Source organism: Pecten maximus, chromosome 15 (genome assembly GCF_902652985.1).
Source record: "Pecten maximus chromosome 15, xPecMax1.1, whole genome shotgun sequence".
Taxonomy (NCBI): Eukaryota; Metazoa; Mollusca; class Bivalvia; order Pectinida; family Pectinidae; genus Pecten; species Pecten maximus.
In genome coordinates, this window is record NC_047029.1 from 10,537,544 (window position 1) to 10,560,284 (window position 22,741).

Below are 22,741 nucleotides of genomic sequence, written 5' to 3' on the forward strand. Positions count from 1 at the left end.
TTACAAATAGGTGATAGAAATCGCACTATATTTTTCCAAACTTTTCTCTTTTTTTTTCATTTTTTGAAGTATGCTAGATTTGACTGGAAATGTCTTCCCATAGCCCTGGACACACATTTGTAGAATTTTTTATTATCATAAAAAACTTTGCAGTTCACGATTGTTTGATGTTAAAATTCCTATATATACACTTAATAATATTTTTAATCCTTTTTAATACATTCATGGCCTTGTAGAAATTAAAACCATAAATATATATATTATTTAGTCATATAGATTAAAGTCTACTTATATTATTTTCATTCTTATTGAAAACAAAACAAATAAACAAAACAAATGATGTAAAATATTTCATAGTTTTATTATTGTATTATGGTTAATTTAGTAACTGAAACAAAAGGCGAGTCGCTCTGTGTAATGGTTTTTTGTTTAGTAATTTATGGTTAATACATGTCAATAATGACTATATGAAATGAACGTTCCCAAATCTCATGCTATAGAAAATGATATGCAATGAAATGACCAGCCCATATTAGCTAACTCAAATATGCAATTAAGCAGGTGTATATATATATATATAAACATAATTAGTGTGTAAACATTATAGTATTATAGTTTATACATGTAGGTATTAATATATATGTTATCATATTTACTTGTAATATTGTTATATATGCAGGCAATAGTGTGCAGTATTACGTTTACAGAATTTAATATGGACTATATTTGATTTATTACAGACAGTTAATTGATGTTGTTAATTAGCTCGAGATTCAGGCGCGTGCAATTATGAACAGGGTCAAATGTCAACCTGGGTCAGCCTCACCATCTTCACAACAATGGCTTCTTGTTCGTTTCAACTGACAATATAAATATCGGCCTTGTGGTTCAAAATCTACCGAATATCATAATGACAGGTTTATATATGACCGGGGTACATATAAAACAGTCAAACTGGACACAGACACAACACCAAATGGTCATAGATGAACCATGATACTGCTGCAGATGTTGAAACATACTTACCGACGGTACCCAGTGGAAACTGACTGTGAAGCGGTGCCCCATGACTTAATCCCTGACCAGCACCGCAAACCAGCAAAATCACGCCTAAAAGCATGTTAGATGCGTGTCTTAAAACCTTCACCACATCCCCATGCTAAAAATTAATGGTTAGTAGGTAGTAGAGAGTTACAGATCCAGTAAGGAGAGAGATCTAAATAGGCAACATGCTAGCGTACAGATTTGTTTGTTAGGCTCAAGCAAGATGGCGGCTTTGTATTGAATATTCATTAGATGACTGTGACGTCACACTGACGATAGTTCTCGCCAACATTGCCGAGGGTATGGGGGAGCACACGCCGTTGCTAATGAAATCAAGTTATAGACTGTTATCGACCAGTCTTCTGTTATATGTATCCCTATGTCTTTATCTCTCAGCTCACAAGGGTGCGGGGGCCGAGAGGAAGTACGTCACACGTCCAGTTTCATGCTGTATGGCACAATCGGAATTTTCTTTGAAAGATGGTTTTTACAACGAACATCGGGCCAATCCCAGTAATTATCTTTTTTTATAATTTATGTAATTCGGCCGCTTTTACACATCGGCATTATACAAATCCGTGTTTCAGTGTCATATACATGTACATGTATCTACCAGGGAATCTACATACATTTTTACTCGTGTTAAAAATCTAAGCCTTATATTGATTCGCCTTCGCCAAGTCTACACATTTAGTGTGTATGAGTAAATATATATTTTTTCCAGTGAAGTTGATTATTATCCCATATGATATATCGAATGTGCTGTCCGAATGGTTCAAAAGACGGAAATTACAATTAGTTTACAAAATGGATAGACATCAAACTCCAAACTACATTACAAATTTACTTCCCTCTACAGTCGGTGAAAACAGACAGGGTCTAAGAAATAATGAAAAATATAGAATCCCAAATTTCAGACTGTCTATTACAAACCAATCTTTTCTACCTTCCTCTTTGACGATGTGGAACTCTATACATTCTGATATTAGATCCATGCCTTTTTCTGCTTTCAAGTCAGCTTTAGCCCCTAACTTACCATGCTCAGTACCCCCTTATTACTTAATTGGTGATAGAAAACTTAATATTATTCACACTAAATTAAGACATGAATGCAGTTCCCTTAATCATGATCTTTACCGTTCAAATCTGGTCCAAAACTCAAATTGTGTAAATCGTGGCTATTATTGTGAGAATGCCTATCACTTCTTCTTTGAATGTCAATCTTACACAAATGCTCGAGTTGTGCTTTTAAATCATTTAAGTGATTAAGATATAAATATATCTTTAAGATTATTACTTTTTGGAAATGAAAATATGTCTTTGGATTTAAATTGTGTTGTATTTAACAAAGTACAAAATTTTATAAAATCCAGCGGAAGATTTTAACAAGATTTTAACAATATTTAACATGTTTGAAAATTTTATTGACTTTGTTATATTATTTCGTGTGAGTGCCTAATGTTATGTAGGCCTATATCTCTTTCGTACTGCAGTTGATCAGTCTGTAATATCATCTGTTGTCTATGTAACTATTGTAAGGAAATGGCTTCATAAGTTGTAATAACTTGTGCCAAATCCTATTTGCAAATATGTGTAAATAAAATATGTTTAATGTATGTAAAAAAAATGGTTCACCATTTTTACAAAGACTAATTTCTTCTATCTGCAGAAATAATATAATTAAATCCCGCGAAACAGAATGTGGTTTGAACAATTGGACGTATTTTTATATCATATCAGACTGTCAGATTTGTTTTAATCTTCTTCTTCTTCTTCTTCTTCTTCTTCTTCTTCTTCTTCTTCTTCTTCTTCTTCTTCTTCTTCTTCCCTTCAGCATGGGCGGATAGAGAAGGTCCAGGCCCCACCCCTTTTTCTATGCAAATGTATATATAATTAAATAAAAATACAAAACATAAAATCACAAGCGCTTTCGCTTGCTTTCAGAGCATACATGTATGAAAAGAAAAATATTTAAAAAATAGCTAATATCATTAATTTACTTTTAACGGATGAAGTAACAGACCCCTTCCCTGCGAATGTTGGTTGTTCAATCATCGTCCGAGAATGGCTTTCTGCGATTGTCTATCTTGGGCGGGTCACAGCACATGCTGACAATTTTGAGCGGATCACAGGCCAGACTTAAATATATAAATGCCCATGGTCACAGGGGAAAATAGCGTTAATTTTATTCTTGATAGTTTAGATGAAAACGTTGCTGACAAAATCCCGGAGACAAAGATGCGATGTTGCATCCTGTGTGTCACGAATCTTCGTATAGAGCGGACCTGCTATACGGAATATGATTGACACCATCAATTCAACATCCATTTTCTTTCACTTGTGCTCAAAGCGATAGAGGTTTTTGGAGAGGGTATCATATCACATGACACCCGACACGAAGAAGTAAAAACTAGTTGGGCTTGGGTTGAGCGTCATTCATGCGATGATAACCTTCGATGATAGATACGAGGTTCTTTGTGAGTGTTTGGATGTCATTCTGCTTTCAGTGGAACGTTGCAATTCTAGTTTGTGATCATCTCTCGAAGGAACTAAATCCCGGTTTGACAAGTCTTTAATTAAGGAGTTCAAAGTGTACCTATCCTCCCCCAAGTCATCACCAAAGTGGCTGACATTCAAAGTGTAACATATTCGTTGTTAACTATCCCGAGATTTCTCTGACCCCGCGACCGACCCTACCAGACATGGTGTCAGGACCAGAAGAAACTCGGGCTAGTTGTTGGCATACCAAATCCGTCTTCATTGCGAGGGAAAATAAAAGAATGGAAACTATTTTAGAGAAATGGCCAACAGTCAACGTCAGTCCTCAGCATGTTGATGTTAACGTATTTCACAAAATCAGAATACTGCTATGCATAGAATTTATCCTACCCTTTAGCAAGTCTGATACCGAGAGGTCAATTTCCTGTATAAAACCTATTTATGTCCAAAGATTTCAGGAGATCGCCTAGCCGGTTAGGCTCTGACGTACATTAATCATGACTTGGACATTGACATTGAGGAAGTGACACATATATTCGCTAGAAAAAAAAAACATCGAATCAAATTCGCCGTAATCACGCTGAAATCAGCTTAAAACTAATCACCGCCATTCAAGGAAGCATTTTTTCTGGAGGAGTTATTCACCAGCGATATAAATAGAAGCTTGTTTTTTTTTGGGTTTTTTTTTAATTATTATTTATGTTTATCAGACCTAAAACTGAGGTAGGCCAGTGGCTTCTTTGCTTCTTTGATACTCGATCTATGTACGGGTAAACCCCAATTTTCATTTCGAGAACGTCACATATTTATGGTAGCTGATTTCGGACATGTTGCCCAGTTGCACTGCCGCCCCACCAAGAGAAGGGCGACAGTGCGCCATGCGACAAAATGAAAATGCCATGCGACAACATGAAAAAGTCTTGCGACAAATTTACGCGACAGTACGACATCAAAATTCTGTCGCCCTGCATGTCGTATTGGCGGGATACTTTTGTCGCATGGCGCATTGTTGCTCTTCGCGTGCACCAGACGAAGAGCGGCATAAGTACCCTGCCAACGCGACAAAAGTATCTCGTAAATGCAACATGGCCGAAATCAGCCACCATAAATATTACATGTACTTGACATGTACCAACATTGTATATATATATACTATTATCTGCATACTTTTTCAATGGTATCAGAATAAATCTATCTTATGTTCAGTTGAGCTAGAAACGCGGTATTGTTGACGTCGTTCTTCCGTGTTTGTCACACAAATTCCCAACCTATTGTCTATATATATTATAATAATTATAAACGGCATTGAGTTGAGAATTTGTACAAAGTCCAGATGTCTTGCACAAGACATATCTAAGTGTCAATGATTATCAAAGTAATGGTATATACATTACAATCATACCGATTTTCACAAAGTGCTACATGGTACATAAGAGCCGTGGTGTCACTTTATCACTAGCCCTCCACCTCTGGGCTGCGAGTTCGAAACCCACGTGGGGCAGTTGCCTGGTACTGACCGTAGGCCGGTGGTTTTTCTCCGGGTACTTCGACTTTCCTTCACCCACAAAACCTGGCACGTCCTTAAATGACCCTGTCTTTTAATAGGACGTTAAAGAAAATAAACTAAAGACATGGTACATAAACGTAATATTCAGGGCTTTTAAGTGTAGTATTTGTATCCAAGTACCTTTGCAATGTACGTGGTTTATTACATCATGCATAAACGGAACTAGCCCAATGAGAATATTGTCTACTCGAAATGAAAACGTCCATGAGTTTCAGTACGATCAGATCAAAATGACAAACAAGTGCCAGGCGTTGGAACTTCTCCAGTAAACGACACTTTTTGATACAAATATTGTTCGGAGTTGATATGGTGATCAGTCGAGATGCAGATGTGCGATCACTGAATGGTCAATTCAATCAACCAATTGTTTGTTTGTCTTTAGCTTCGTCATTCCCAATTGTATACCACTGTTAGAATGTCGAGAGATCGAAGGCCGGATACGTACATTTTTGCAATGGTGAGGCAAATTGAAATAAATTTGGAAACGTTTTATTTCAAAATCAATATCTAAAGTGCTTGTACCTAGTCCCAATTTTGTGAGGCTGGGAGTGACCGAGAACGTCGGCCATCTACTTACGTCATTAAGCAGAGCATTAGTAGAATATGGGGTTCTCTAGTCACAAAATAATGTTAAGTATCAAAAGGTATAGAGCTTTTACGACAGGATTTATTGGAACTTTCGAATTTTGCCTTGTGGAGAGTAGTACGACGAGCAATCAATGGATATATACCAGGCAACCGAGCTCGGATTCCAACTTGCCGGAAAGGCGCGAAGACATCTCACTTGCCTCACGTGATGTCAGGTTTTCGTACCGTGTCACAACTGATGTCTTATCGGATATGGAAAGGTAATCGTATAGTTGTCAATGGCGACTTGTTTTCCATGAATGTACTGTGGAATTTAACAAACAACAGTATCTTTGCGTATGTCCTGAACAACAGTTTGTCACGTGACATTTAACTACTTAACGGATTTGATCACTTGTATTCCACACATACAGAAGTATATGACTATATTTATCACAGCCTGAAAATGCTGTTTCATTTCCTGTGATATTTTATCAAAATAATCAAATATATCATCCAGTCAACAGAAAAATGACAGTCAGAAGCACCCAGCTAACCTCTTCACAAGATATGGATACGAGGAGGTATTGAAACAAGTCGTGAAGTCTGGCAGTAAATTGTGAACGTGAGTTATTTCCTCATAATACCATCGACCCTTACGGGGAAATTAAGATTAAGACGATGACTTTACGGAAGATTGGATGACGAAATCAATCTCGTACTGTTCCTCTTTTTACGTTTTGGAGAATCTCTCCGACCCTTCCCCGTTTCCGGTTCCGGTAGATAAAAGCTATATGTTAGACCACTCGTATTCCCTTAATACAGCTCGTAACCAGCTTTTCAGATTTTTCTGTGGTGGACCATCTTTATCTAGTTGTCCGTTTTAATTTAAGTTAATCAAAATAAAGTATGTCTTGTAGAACGCCCACACCATTTCTAACCTAATGTGTATTCATTATAAGTTGGCGGTTTGTTTTTCAGGGGTTCAACGTCCTCGCAACAGCAAGGATTATATGAGGACGGGTATCAATGAGACACCTAGAGTACAAAAGTAAAGACAGACTAGGCCTAGTAAGGAAGAAAAGAGAGATTTAAGATCGACTTTGGCCTCTGCAACGTCTCCTACAAAGAAGACTCAGAAGAAAATTTCCGATTCTTCAGGAGGGCTGAGGAGATCCACTGTTATTCTAAGATCAACATGCAGTTGGATACAGCGAGCTTTATGCTAGGACTTTCCAATGTCCACTGAATATAAAACAAAAGAGAAATCAACCCCGACCCTGAATGGGAGCACAAAATTAGTCGCCTCTTACAACACGCAGTGTGTTACAGCAGGCATATTCTTTTCTCGCTCTTGCACTGGTGTAAGTAGGTGGGTGTAATGTTTACAACACAACTGTATGCGATGGCGTCGCTATCTACATGATTGTTAAAATTCTGGTTGTTTTTAAACGTTCGATTTTTGTTCCAGCGTTCTTCAAAACAATTATCTAATGCATTTGTGATAGTCTTAATTCTTCATGTGCAGCAATGTGTAACGACACCCAGATCTACGACAAGATAGCTTGAAGGTTTGGAATGCGTCTTATTTATATTTTCTAACAAATTACCGGATAAATGTAGAACATGAGTCTCGAATACAACCTTAGTTAATTGTAGGGGGGGGGGGGGGGGGGGGGGGGGGGGCACTATCCGTCTTCTTATTCATAAAATTTCTGAACTTAATTCTCCAAGCTACTGTCCTCTACATCCTCCTGTGTCAAACTTTTTTTTTTAATTTATACTTAAAGCACGTTACGATTCCAATTCTGGTCCGATCACAAATTCAGTTTGATAATGTTTCCGTGAATAGTAATCAAGACAAAAAATATAATTAAGACACTGTCAAACCCAAGCAGAGGCAGACAGGACGATGAAATGATGTTGGTGTGTAGTTCAGATACCGGAAGTGGTGTTGAACACACTCATAACACGGTATTCATTTCACATACTAACACAATATCTCTGATGCATTATCAAATTCCTGTAACATTTTAATGGGACTCTCCGTTTATTTTTACCAATTCGGTGTAAAGTGGGATCGATTTTGATCAAGCGGTGTGTACATCACTAACTGGGAATAAAAATGGCCGTTTCGTTAATGACTCGAATGGCGAGAATAGCAATAAAAAGCGTTGCAAAAGCCGCGGGCAACTTCACTCCAGGGATAGCGTCACTATGTATCTAGACGGACCGGCTACTTCTCACCCGGGGGCAATTACCTTTCCAGTGAGGGTGCAATTACTTCTCCAAGGGAAAGGACAATTACAAAAAAAAAAAAATGGGAAGGGAGGAGGGGGTCACCAACCTAAAGCTTATAACTATCCCATGTGTTGGCGGTGTAGCGCGGGTAGCATGCGTTAGGGGTTGGGGTAGGGGATAAGAGGTTCGGGGGGGGGGGGGGGGGGGGGGGGTCTATTACCTCTCAGAGGGGGGATTACTTTCACTAACGACCCGACATATTTTGTCTCACTAACAAAAGAAAAATGTAATTCTCACGTCACGGGTCGACATAGCTCAGCGACCGAACGACACAGGACGGAAATTGTCATTATTTCTTAGTGTCAGAACAATGATTGTCGTTCACAACAACAGGATGGAAACTGTCGTTATTTCTTAGTGTCAGAACAATGATTGTCGCTCACAACAACAGGATGGAAACTGTCGTTATTTCTTAGTATCAAAACAATAATTGTCGCTCACAACAACAAGATGGAAACTGTCGTTGTTTGTAAGTATCAGAACAATGATTGTCGCTCACAACAACAGGATGGAAACTGTCGTTATTTCTTAGTATCAGAACAATAATTGTCGCTCACAACAACAAGATGGAAACCGTCGTTATTTCTTAGTGTCAGAACAATGATTGTCGCTCATTACAACAGGATGGAAACTGTCGTTATTTCTTAGTGTCAGAACAATAATTGTCGCTCACAACAACAAGATGGAAACTGTCGTTATTTCTTAGTGTCAGAACAATGATTGTCGCTCACAACAACAGGATGGAAACTGTCGTTATTTCTTAGTGTCAGAACAATGATTGTCACTCATTACAACAGGATGGAAACTGTCGTTATTTCTTAGTATCAGAACAATGATTGTCGCTCATTACAACAGGATGGAAACTGTCGTTATTTCTTAGTGTCAGAACAATGATTATCGCTCATTACAACAGGATGGAAACTGTCGTTATTTCTTAGTGTCAGAACAATGATTGTCACTCACAACAACAAGATGAAAACTGTCGTTATTTCTTAGTGTCAGAACAATGATTGTCGCTCACAACAACAGGATGGAAACTGTCGTTATTTCTTAGTGTCAGAACAATGATTGTCGCTCATTACAATAGGATGGAAACTGTCGTTATTTCTAAGTGTCAGAACAATGATTGTCGCTCATTACAACAGGATGAAAACTGTCGTTATTTCTTAGTATCAGAACAATGATTGTCACTCACAACAACAGGATGGAAACTGTCGTTATTTCTTAGTGTCAGAACAATGATTGTCGCTCACAACAACATGATGGAAACTGTCGTTATTTCTTAGTATCAGAACAATGATTGTCGCTCATTACAACAAGATGGAAACTGTCGTTATTTCTTAGTGTCAGAACAATGATTGTCGCTCACAACAACAAGATGGAAGCTGTCGTTATTTCTAAGTGTCAGAACAATGATTGTCGCTCACAACAACAGGATGGAAACTGTCGTTATTTCTTAGTGTCAGAACAATAATTGTCGCTCACAACAACAGGATGGAAACTGTCGTTATTTCTTAGTGTCAGAACAATGATTGTCGCTCATTACAACAGGATGAAAACTGTCGTTATTTCTTAGTGTCAGAACAATGATTGTCGCTCACAACAACAGGATGGAGACTGTCGTTATTTCTTAGTGTCAGAACAATGATTGTCGCTCATTACAACAGGATGGAAACTGTCGTTATTTCTTAGTGTCAGAACAATGATTGTCGCTCATTACAATAGGATGGAAACTGTCGTTATTTCTTAGTGTCAGAACAATGATTGTCGCTCATTACAACAGGATGAAAACTGTCGTTATTTCTTAGTGTCAGAACAATGATTGTCGCTCATTACAACAGGATGGAAACTGTCGTTATTTCTAAGTATCAGAACAATGATTGTCACTCACAACAACAGGATGGAAACTGTCGTTATTTCTTAGTGTCAGAACAATGATTGTCGCTCACAACAACAGGATGGAGACTGTCGTTATTTCTTAGTGTCAGAACAATGATTGTCGCTCACAACAACAGGATGGAAACTGTCGTTATTTCTTAGTGTCAGAACAATGATTGTCACTCACAACAACAAGATGGAAACTGTCGTTATTTCTTAGTGTCAGAACAATGATTGTCGCTCATTACAACAGGATGGAGACTTTCGTTATTTCTTAGTGTCAGAACAATGATTGTCCCTCATTACAACAGGATGGAAACTGTCGTTATTTCTTAGTGTCAGAACAATGATTGTCGCTCATTACAACAGGATGGAAACTGTCGTTATTTCTTAGTGTCAGAACAATGATTGTCGCTCATTACAACAGGATGGAAACTGTCGTTATTTCTTAGTGTCAGAACAATGATTGTCGCTCATTACAACAGGATGGAAACTGTCGTTATTTCTTAGTGTCAGAACAATGATTGTCGCTCATTACAACAGGATGGAAACTGTCGTTATTTCTTAGTGTCAGAACTATGATTGTCGTTCACAACAACAGGATGGAAACTGTCGTTATTTCTTAGTGTCAGAACAATGATTGTCGCTCATTACAACAGGATGGAAACTGTCGTTATTTCTTAGTGTCAGAACTATTATTGTCGTTCACAACAACAGGATGGAAACTGTCGTTATTTCTTAGTGTCAGAACAATGATTGTCGCTCATTACAACAGGATGGAAACTGTCGTTATTTCTTAGTGTCAGAACAATGATTGTCGCTCATTACAACAAGATGGAAACTGTCGTTATTTCTTAGTGTCAGAACAATGATTGTCGCTCATTACAACAAGGATGGAAACTGTCGTTATTTCTTAGTGTCAGAACAATGATTGTCGCTCATTACAACAGATGGAAACTGTCGTTATTTCTTAGTGTCAGAACAATGATTGTCGCTCATACAACAGGATGGAAAACTGTCGTTATTTCTTAGTGTCAGAACAATGATTGTCGCTCATTACAACAGGATGGAAACTGTCGTTATTTCTTAGTGTCAGAACAATGATTGTCGCTCATTACAACAGGATGAAAACTGTCGTTATTTCTTAGTGTCAGAACAATGATTGTCGCTCATTACAACAAGATGGAAACTGTCGTTATTTCTTAGTGTCAGAACAATGATTGTCGCTCATTACAACAGGATGGAAACTGTTGTTATTTCTTAGTGTCAGAACAATGATTGTCGCTCATTACAACAGGATGGAAACTGTCGTTATTTCTTAGTGTCAGAACAATGATTGTCGCTCATTACAACAGGATGGAAACTGTCGTTATTTCTTAGTGTCAGAACAATGATCGTCGCTCATTACAACAAGATGGAAACTGTCGTTATTTCTTAGTGTCAGAACAATGATTGTCGCTCATTACAACAGGATGGAAACTGTCGTTATTTCTTAGTGTCAGAACAATGATCGTCGCTCACAACAACAGGATGGAAACTGTCGTTATTTCTTAGTGTCAGAACTATTATTGTCGCTCATTACAACAAGATGAAAACTGTCGTTATTTCTTAGTGTCAGAACAATGATTGTCGCTCATTACAACAAGATGGAAACTGTCGTTATTTCTTAGTGTCAGAACAATGATTGTCGCTCATTACAACAGGATGGAAACTGTCGTTATTTCTTAGTGTCAGAACAATGATTGTCGCTCATTACAACAGGATGGAAACTGTCGTTATTTCTTAGTGTCAGAACAATGATCGTCGCTCACAACAACAGGATGGAAACTGTCGTTATTTCTTAGTGTCAGAACAATAATTGTCGCTCACAACAACAAGATGGAAACTGTCGTTATTTCTTAGTATCGGAACAATGATTGTCACTCATTACAACAGGATGAAAACTGTCGTTCTTTCTAAGTATCAGAACAATGATTGTCACTCACAACAACAAGATGGAAACTGTCATTATTTCTTAGTGTCAGAACAATGATTGTCACTCACAACAACAAGATGGAAACTGTCATTATTTCTTAGTGTCAGAACAATGATTGTCGCTCACAACAACAAGATGGAAACTGTCGTTATTTCTTAGTGTCAGAACAATGATTGTCGCTCATTACAACAGGATGAAAACTGTCGTTATTTCTTAGTGTCAGAACAATGATCGTCGCTCACAACAACAGGATGGAAACTGTCGTTATTTCTTAGTGTCAGAACAATGATTGTCGCTCATTACAACAGGATGGAAACTGTCGTTATTTCTTAGTGTCAGAACAATGATTGTCGCTCACAACAACAGGATGGAGACTTTCGTTATTCCTCATCCACACTCATAAAGAATAATGCGCGTATAATTCCTCAGACTGAATGTTAACGTCATTTTACTTTGCGAAGCCACATATAACAAAGATATGTTCCGAATGTCAGTTCGTTGTGCTCTTCCTACGACGGGCCTCGAACAAGCGACCTCTTTCTCTCCGAACGAACATCCTACCACTGGGCTAGGGAAATGACCTACACTCTCCACTTATACCCTACTCCCACATTCACTAAGTTTTTCGCCCTTGAAGGCAATCCGTGACAACCCAGGGTTTTTTTTAGCTACAAGGAAGCCTCTCAGTCTCCATCAGCTTACCATTGGAGTGGTCAACGTACCAAATCTGTATCAGGAAAGAGTAGAGAAAAGCAAGCCACCTTTCGCTCTTCAAGCGGACATCCTATACCCGCTAGCCTGAGCTAATACGTTGATCTATATTCTCCCCATTTATGCATATTAATTTTATACTTTTACTTCCATCTAAAGATTAGAAGCTTTTAAAACTGTTAGTTTTAGCCTTTGACGTTATTTAGCCTAGCGTACTCCACGGAGTTCTCAACAAAATACAATGACGTCATAATATCTTCCAGGCAATGACGTCACAATGGACAGTGAAATCACGTGGTTTGGTACTTAGAAACTTCAACATGGCCGGGAAACCTACTGATGCTAATCATGATTGATTTTAATGCCTCGTGGGAAGTACTGCTCGTGGGAAGCCATCCGGTAGAGCCGGAAAACCATGACGGAAGTCATCCTGCCCTCGCTTAATATCCCTGGACCGACCTCTCTACATCCAAACGTCTCCACACGGAAAAGAACAGTAAGATTTTGTCGACTGACTGATATATGTTATAGATACATATACATATATTCTTCATACTTTAGTAAAAGGAACAGGTCGGTGTGGCTTGTACATAGTGTTAGATACCATCTGTCACTCAACTAACGGAATTGGTCAGTGTTGCTTTTACGTAGTTTAAAATATCACCTCTGTCACTCAGATGACGGATATAGGTGGGTGTGGCTTTTACGTAGTGTTAGACACCATCTGTCACTCAGCTACGTAGTGTTAGACACCATCTCTGTAACTCAGCTGACGGAAAATGTGGGCGTGGCTTGTACATAGTGTTAGACACCATCTTTGTTACCCAGGTGACGGAGCATGCATGATTCTTTGGTTCCCTTGCGAGTGCCCCCGGTTCGATTCTCGACAGGGGCGTGTTTCCCCTGTTCTTCTACACTTAAATAGAATGACGATGTAGTCTGTTATGTTCATTCCCTACAACTGACGTGTAGCCCTGTACAATACCCAGGGGCCGCGGTGGCCGAGTGGTTAAGGTGTCCCAACACTTTTACTCTAGCCCTCCACCTCTGGGTTGCGAGTTCGAAACCTACGTGGGGCAGTTGCCAGGTACTGACCGTAGGCCGGTGGTTTTTCTCCGGGTACTCCGGCTTTCCTCCACCTCCAAAACCTGGCACGTCCTTAAATGACCCTGGCTGTTAATAGGACGTTAAACAAAAACAAACCAAACAATACCCAGGTTGTATTTGTGTTATGGTGGTTCCATACAACTGATGTTTAACCTTTTTCATTCATTTTAAAACCAGATGAACAAAAACAGGAAGTTGAAATAAAAAGAAAAAAAATACCGACATTGGAATAAGAACATACACTTATAACTACACTAAAGCAAACTTGGTATCATTTTTTCTGCTGGCAGTAGTTGGAGCGCATATATTTCTTACTTACTTAGCGTTACTTAGCGTAGTTTTCTGATTCAGGCTCCCTAGGGATCCTCTACATCAGACTCGTTTTAAGACTTTACTGTGACTTCCGGTATAATTCACTTTGGCATAAAAGTCTTCATACATTATTTCTGGTCCTTCCATATATTTATCCAATCTTTTCTTAAACGTGTTTGTACTGTCTGCGAACATTACTTTTCTGGTAGACTGTTCCACAAATTTACAACACGGATTGTAAAAAAAAATTTCCTTAATTCTGAATGTGACCTCTCCTTAAAAAGTTTTTTTAATGTTCTCTCTTGTTGAAATCCTTTTACATTTTTCGTCACAGAATGTTAATTTTGGACATATATACAGCATATTTATTTGTTGTCATTTTGTACAGTTCGATCATGTCACCCCGAATTCTACGGAAGCTTAGCGTAGGTAGTTTTGGTATTTTTAGTCGTTCTGTGTAGGTTGGGTGAGCCATCCCGGGAAGTTGTTTCGTTGCTCTTTTTTGTACACACTCGATTTGTTCCACATGTTTGATTTTGTAGGGTGCCCAGACTGAACTAGAGTAGTCAAGGTGCGTTCTCACTAGTGACTTGTATAACGGAATACATGTTTCTGATCCTAAATGTTTAAAAGTTCTTCTCATAATGGCGAACATGGAGTTTACCTTCTTTACTTTTCAGCTATGTGTTTATCAAATTTTAACTCATTATCGACTATGACTCCTATATCCCTTTTCCTCAGTGGCCATTTCCAGTGTTTGATTCCCTAGTATGTATCTAATTCGGTCCCCATGAGTGTCTTTTCCGATGTGCATGTGCTTATTTGTGGGTGGAATTTTAGCAGCCATGTCTTGCTCCAATCCTCTAATTGTTGAAGATCTTGTTGTAGTATTGTTTTGTCACTGTCCGTGTTGATGATTTTGAAGATTTTGGTTTCATCGGCGAATAGGAAAACGCTTGATTGGGCTAAGTCCGGCAGATCATTAATAAATATAACGAACAGCAGCGGCCCAATTACTGACCCCTGAGGGTTCCTGATGTCACCTCTCCCCATTCCGAAGATTCTCCAGTGATTGTTACTTGTTTCCTACCCGATAAGAAATTTTCTATCCACATCAGCATTTCCTCTCCTATTCCGTAAGATCTGTGTTTGTTTATTAACCTCTTGTGAGGGACGGTGTCAAGTGCTTTTTGGTAATCCTGGTACACGAGGTCAATTTCTCCTCCTTTGTCCAAAGCCTCCGTCCATTCATCCATTACTCTCAATAATTGTGGTGATGTGGATCTGCCAGACGTGAACCTGTATTGTTTACTAATGAACAAGTCGTTTGTTTTCATATACAGTCGAATCTGTCCAAACGACCATCTCTATTCAGCGACCCTCTGTTCTAAGCGACCATTTCAATTCCTCCCGAGCGTTTTCGCTATATATTTTAACTCTATTAAGCGACCCTCTCTTTACGCGACCAGCGACCACAATTTTTCGTTCCCGTGATAAAAATAACTCTCCAATAAGCGACCAGAAGTCTCCAAAATGCCTTACATAACCATTTGCGCCTTAATAACAACAAAGTGTTTTTACTTTTCGTGCAAAAGGACGGGAGATGAGGCAAAGTGACCGTCTGGAATTCTGACGATTTTCAGACGTTTTATATACGATATATCAATTTGCATGCGAAATAAAACAATGAAGGAATGCATAAACAGTTAACTTACTGTTAAATCGTGATTTGTTATCTTTTTTGAGACATTAAAACAGATATTTGTCAGTGAAAAAGTCGCCGTTTTTAAAGTAGGAAATGCAGGAACGTAAATAATAATCGGAGCGGAAATCCGGACCAAGATTTCAGGAATTAAAAAAATATATATAAATAATTTGAAAGTAATCTAATTAACCACTGAAATATATTTCTCATGTTAAATCGATGTATTTTGCTATGCTGAAAGAATTTTAAAAAATACGTATAGTGATGAAAAATTAGCACACTACTAATTATTAAAAAAAAAATAAACTTGACATTTTTATTGTTCCAGACCGAGAAAGTATCTTTCCCCTTCGCTCCATCTTGTGCGCAGGCATTTCGAGACCGACTTCCGCCTGTTGCCTCACGAAATAAATCCGCCGCTAAACTTCGCCTACAGCCTGGATATAGTCCCAACTACTGGTCCTATGGGACGTCCTATTTGGTCACTCTCCTGTTTAACGGACGTCTTCCAAATTCATTTCTAAAAGAGGTTTGTCATAGCCACATTAAAAAAGAGAGCGAGGATTTAACCGCAACCGGGCAACAGTACACACCCAAACACAAGCGAAAGAAAGAACTTTGGGAGCCTAAAGATTACAAAAGACTCCAGGAAGTTGCTCGAAGGACAGAACAGAAAGTGATGGTTGCCCGTTGGCGTCAGCGCACGCGCCATGATTCCATATCTTCCAAGATTCACGAGACCAAAGAGCGAGAGGAGAAGATACTCCTGACCAAAGAAGGCATGATGGAGAGGGGCAAACGTGCATTTCTGAACAAACTGAAATCTAGAGCAAAACATACAACCGAAACGAAACCTGTATGTAATCCACCAATAGTTGATCCATCGGCATGTGATCCATCGGTTTGTGATCCATCAGTTTGTGATCCACCGATAAAGGACGTGTCCCAAGTGTCGTGCGCCACAGAGGACGGGTTTGTGATGGTCAGTGTTGAAGACTGTGTTGCGGACAGCGTCGACTCACTGCCTGATGATTCTAAATCCTCGGAATAGTTACCAAACTATAATAGAATTGTGTTTTAAAATTCTTGGTTGATATGTCAAACGACACATCCGTATGGTTTTTAGCTAGTACTTTACTGAAATGATTCATCCCTTTCAAAATATCAAACAAACCACTTGCCTTCACCCTTTTCATTACTAAAGTCATTAAATGTTTGTGGTATTGTACATTATTAACTTTGTTATCAATTAAATTTCTCGAGACACCTCTGATAATTCAGTCGTCTTCCTATACACGTCTGAAAAGTCAGGCGTCTCCCTAGACACCTCTGATTAGGCTGTCGTCTCCCTAGACACCTCTGATTAGCCTGTCGTCTCCCTAGACACCTCTGATTAGGCTGTCGTCTCCCTAGACACTTTTGATTAGTCTGTCGTCTCCCTAGACACTTCTGATTAGCCTGTCGTCTCCCTAGACACTTTTGATTAGTCTGTCGTCTCCCTAGGCACTTCTGATAAGTCTGTCGTCTCCCTAGACACTTCTGACAAGCCTATCGTCTCCCTAGACACTTCTGACAAGCCTATCGTCTCCCTAGACACTTCTGATAAGTCTGTCGTCTCCCTAGATACCTCTGATTAGCCTGCTGTCTCCCTAGACACATCTAGTTAGTCTGTCGTCTCCTTAGACACTTTTGATTAGCCTGTCGTCTCCCTAGACACATCTTATTAGCCCGTTGTCTCCCTAGACACCTCTGATTAGCCTGTCGTCTCCCTAGACACATCTTATTAGCCCGTTGTCTCCCTAGACACCTCTGATAAGCATATCGTCTCCCTAGACACTTCTGACAAGCCTATCGTCTCCCTAGACACTTCTGACAAGCCTGTCGTGTCCCTAGACACTTCTGATTAGCCTGTCGTCTCCCTAGACACTTCTGATTAGCCTATCGTCTCCCTAGACACTTCTGACAAGCCTATCGTCTCCCTAGACACTTCTGACAAGCCTATCGTCTCCCTAGACACCTCTGATTAGCCTGTCGTCTCCCTTGATACTTCTGATTTACTTGTCGTCTCCCTATACCCCCCTAATTAGCCTGTCGTCTCCCTAGACATCTCTGATTAGCCTGTCGTCTCCCTAGACACTTCTGATTAGCCTGTCGTATCACTAGACCCCCCTAATTAGCCTGTCATCTCCCTGGATAACATACACCTTTGATTAGCCTGACGTCTACTTAGACATTTCTGATAACCCGGAGGTATCCTCCCTGTTTCGTCTGTTGACTCTGGACAGTGGGCACCTCTGGCCAGCCTGTTCCTCCCTAGATACACCCGAGTAGCCTGTTGTATTCTGTATCGTTATATCCATAGACACATTTGGTATTCAAAGGTTGTTGTCTCCCACTCATAGAATGCATGACGCACAATATTGGTGTTGCACGATTATTAACGACAAATGCGTACGAGTTATCTCCCCTCGTCTGTAACAAAGTCAAGAGAAAAACCACAAGTGGAGAAATGTTACGAACAATATAAAATATGACACACATTATATTTCAGAAGTGTGAATATCGCTATTTTTATATAGAAATGAATCTGAAAAGAAACGAGAAAATGTCACTTTTTTGTTTTCATTCGAATAAACTGTATCATGTATTATTTGTGAGTTCCCAATAACCAATTACAAAATGTACAAATTGAAGGGTCTTTTAAAAATAAATATCATTTATACGCATTTAATCTGAGAAATAGTGCGATCCGCAGCAATAGAAACCAATCCCGATATCGACTACAATGTACATATTATCTAACACTGTACTGTCCCTAATCCTGTCTGTAACAAGAAACCACATATTAGTTATATAGGTTTCTATTTCAATTGCATAATAAATAAATTTATATTTAGATCATCTGTTGTGTAAGTATAAGTAATATTCTGCGATGACAGGGATCTACATCCTCCAATTCAGGCGTGACCATTGAGCACTGACCCATGAAGGTAAAACGTTACTGGAGTTTGGATGTCAGTTCCGTACAAAGTAAAACGTAACCGGACTTTGGGTGTCAGTTCCGTATAAGGTAACGATTTCTGCGCTAACAAAAGGAGACAAACATGGCTATATCGCAGCCTCCGAAAACACACACGCACTCGCCACACGCAAATATTCATAAACAAGGAAGGTCGTCCTTAGATGACCTTAGCTGTTTTAAAATAGGACGTTAAACGATAAAAAACAAAACCAAATCTTGCATAGACACGTCATACAAGACAATAGTTCCCTTTGACCAGCATTATATATCAGCTAGAATTTTAAAGAAATATGGTAGTCACAAGCTACAGCACCCGATGGCAATAGTTGCACGTCAGCCTCCATCTGATGGTAGTTACAAGAGGTTTACACCTCTAGTCTAATCTAGAGATTTGCTGGCACAGATAATAGCTGTAGTAGTCGACACGGGTTATAGATTAGCTGGCAAAGATACTCGATTAGCTAACACAGGTTAAAGAGCAGCTAACACCAGTTACAGATTAGCTGGCAAAGGTTATAGAACAACTGACACAGACTATTGAACAACGCATACAGGTTATAGACTAGCTGATTCCGGTTATAGACTAGCTGATTCCGGTTATAGACTAGCTGATTCCGGTTATAGACTAGCTGATTCAGGTTATAGACTAGCTGATTCCGGTTATAGACTAGCTGATTCCGGTTATAGATTAGCTGATTCATGTTATAGACTAGCTGATTCAGGTTATAGACTAGCTGATTCCGGTTAAAGACTAGCTGATTCAGGATATAGACTAGCTGATTCAGGTTATAGACTAGCGGACACATTTGATAGATAAGCTGAAACAGGTCAAATAACACCCGACACTGGTTATAGAACAGCAAACGGCAACGATCAGACCATTCCAGTCGCAAATAGTCAAACCATTCCAGTCAAGACGTTCTAGTCGCCTTTATGACACGTTTATATATGAATTATAATAGATACAGTAAGCCGGCTAATACCTATGTAGAAATGCACAGGCGCTTGCATAGAAAATGAGAATTTAAAAAAAATGATATCGGTGGTATGTGTACTGTGTAATACGGCTTGTAGTACACTGTCATATAAAAAAAATAATGAAAATCACATTTCTATGCAAGCGCCTGTGTAGAAATGCACCTAACAACCTTTCCGTCCTTCTACTACTCATCACTGGTGCTGTGGTCTAAATTGCGTGTGGAAATACGGAAGATAAGGCATGGACAGGAAAATAGTGTAAACAAATGCATACGGACGTTAGACAATCCGTCAGATCATTCTGTGGGGACAATTTACAATAAGGTAATGCACGCGGTCGGACGACATGTCCTTAGTTCCCTCTATAGAATAAACTGTATACGGAGGACGGATACTTTACAATCCCGTCATACAGACGTCAGACAGATTTAACCCATATAATCATTCGGTGGGAAACTGTACAGTCCCGTCATACGGACGTCAGACAGATTTAATCCATATAATCATTCTGTAGGGATAGTTTACAATCCCATCATACGGACGTCAGACACCGTTAACCCATCTAATCATTCTGTAGGGATACTGTACAATCCCGCCATACGGACGTCAGACACCGTTAACCCATCTAATAATTCTGTAGGGATACTTTACAATCCCATCATACGGACGTCAGACACCGTTAACCCATCTAATCATTCTGTAGGGATACTGTACAATCCCGCCATACGGACGTCAAACAGCTTTAACCCATCTAATCATTCTGTAGGGATACTGTACAGTCCCGCCATACGGACGTCAGACAGCTTTAACCCATATAATCATTCTGTAGGGATAGTTTACAATCCCATCATACGGACGTCAGACAGCTTTAACACATCTAATCATTCTGTAGGGATACTGTACAATCCCGCCATACGGACGTCAGACAGCTTTAACACATCTAATCATTCTGTAGGGATACTGTACAATCCCATCATACGGACGTCAGACAGCTTTAACACATCTAATCATTCTGTAGGAATACTGTACAATCCCACCATACGGACGTCAGACAGATTTAACACATCTAATCATTCTGTAGGGATAGTTTACAATCCCATCATACGGACGTCAGACAGCTTTAACCCATATAATCATTCTGTAGGGATACTGTACAGTCCCGTCATACGGACGTCAGACAGATTTAACCCATCTAATCATTCTGTAGGGATACTGTACAATCCCACCATACGGACGTCAGACAGATTTAACCCATCTAATCATTCTGTAGGGATAGTTTACAATCCCGCCATACGGACGTCAGACAGCTTTAACACATCTAATCATTCTGTAGGGATACTGTACAGTCCCGTCATACGGACGTCAGACAGCTTTAACACATCTAATCATTCTGTAGGGATACTGTACAATCCCACCATACGGACGTCAGACAGATTTAACCCATCTAATCATTCTGTAGGGATAGTTTACAATCCCGCCATACGGACGTCAGACAGCTTTAACCCATATAATCATTCGGTGGGAATACTGTACAATCCCGCCATACGGACGTCAGACAGATTTAACCCATATAATCATTCGGTGGGAATACTGTACAGTCCCGTCATACGGACGTAAGACAGATTTAACCCATCTAATCATTCTGTAGGGATACTGTACAATCCCGCCATACGGACGTCAGACAGATTTAACCCATCTAATCATTCTGTAGGGATAGTTTACAATCCCACCATACGGACGTCAGACAGATTTAACCCATCTAATCATTCTGTAGGGATACTGTACAATCCCGTCATACGGACGTCAGACAGATTTAACCCATATAATCATTCGGTGGGAATACTGTACAGTCCCGTCATACGGACGTCAGACAGATTTAACCCATCTAATCATTCTGTAGGGATACTGTACAATCCCGCCATACGGACGTCAGACAGATTTAACCCATCTAATCATTCTGTAGGGATAGTTTACAATCCCACCATACGGACGTCAGACAGATTTAACCCATCTAATCATTCTGTAGGGATACTGTACAATCCCGTCATACGGACGTCAGACAGATTTAACCCATATAATCATTCTGTGGGAATACTGTACAGTCCCGTCATACGGACGTAAGACAGATTTAACCCATCTAATCATTCTGTAGGGATACTGTACAATCCCGCCATACGGACGTCAGACAGATTTAACCCATATAATCATTCTGTAGGGATACTTTACAATCCCATCATACGGACGTCAGACACCGTTAACCCATCTAATCATTCTGTAGGGATACTTTACAATCCCGCCATACGGACGTCAGACAGCTTTAACCCATATAATCATTCTGTAGGGATACTTTCATATGGACGTCAGGACATTAATGCCCCTTATTCTACATTACAAAAGTAGGATAGCTCTCATATCGTACGTCTTACAGTACTTGATAAATACGTCTGTTTAAATTTTATCTGACATGTAATGTATCTGTATATTTTCGTGATCAGCATTGTTCCATACTCAATCAGATATCTAACAAGCCGAAAACCATTTCGAAGTTGATATTGTCAAACAAAACCGGACCTCACATACAAAATTTGTAGTTGTATAATTATCAACGTCAATATTGATAGCTATATTCTGTACGTGATTGTAACGCTAATATATTACTGATCAATATCTCGTGATTCGACGAAATTATCGATATACTAATCACTGCCATTTAAACACGATTCAATGTTATCACCAATATTAACCCTAAAGTCATGTCATTTAAATACAATATGCATGTCACCAGCCGTAACTTAATACTTTGCACCTAAAGTAATTTAAATTACAAAGGGGATTCAAAGTACGTATATAGCAGAATTGATTATAGTCATCTTGGCATTTACTTATTTATTTATTAATTTATTAATTTATTATTTATCTATTTCAATTTTGATAAAATGTTGATCATTATTGACTGCTGATGAGGGATATATAAATACTTATCAACCAGATTTTATAAATTTGCCGTTTGAGTTAAAGTCGTTATTAATTGTACAATGTTATTTTCCTCGCCGTCCTGTAGAAAGCCGTCTGAGT

At 39.2% G+C, this 22,741-nt stretch overlaps 2 protein-coding genes across 2 annotated transcripts in view; one reads left to right on the plus strand and one right to left on the minus strand.

The window, feature by feature from the left end:
* Nucleotides 1-1,261, minus strand: part of LOC117344280 — a 95,475-nt gene extending 94,214 nt beyond the window's left edge. The window contains exon 1 of the mRNA XM_033906973.1: nt 1,027-1,261. Within this exon, the coding sequence (XP_033762864.1) occupies nt 1,027-1,120 (94 nt within the window). The 5' untranslated portion in view covers nt 1,121-1,261. The remainder of the gene's footprint in view (nt 1-1,026) is intronic.
* An 11,555-nt stretch (nt 1,262-12,816) lies between these two features.
* On the plus strand, nt 12,817-16,909 carry LOC117344282. The gene is made up of 2 exons (XM_033906975.1): nt 12,817-13,038; nt 15,995-16,909. The coding sequence occupies exons 1-2, from the start codon at nt 12,958-12,960 to the stop codon at nt 16,715-16,717; spliced, it is 804 nt and encodes a 267-aa protein (XP_033762866.1). The 5' UTR covers nt 12,817-12,957; the 3' UTR covers nt 16,718-16,909.
* The last annotated feature ends 5,832 nt before the right edge of the window (nt 16,910-22,741 follow it).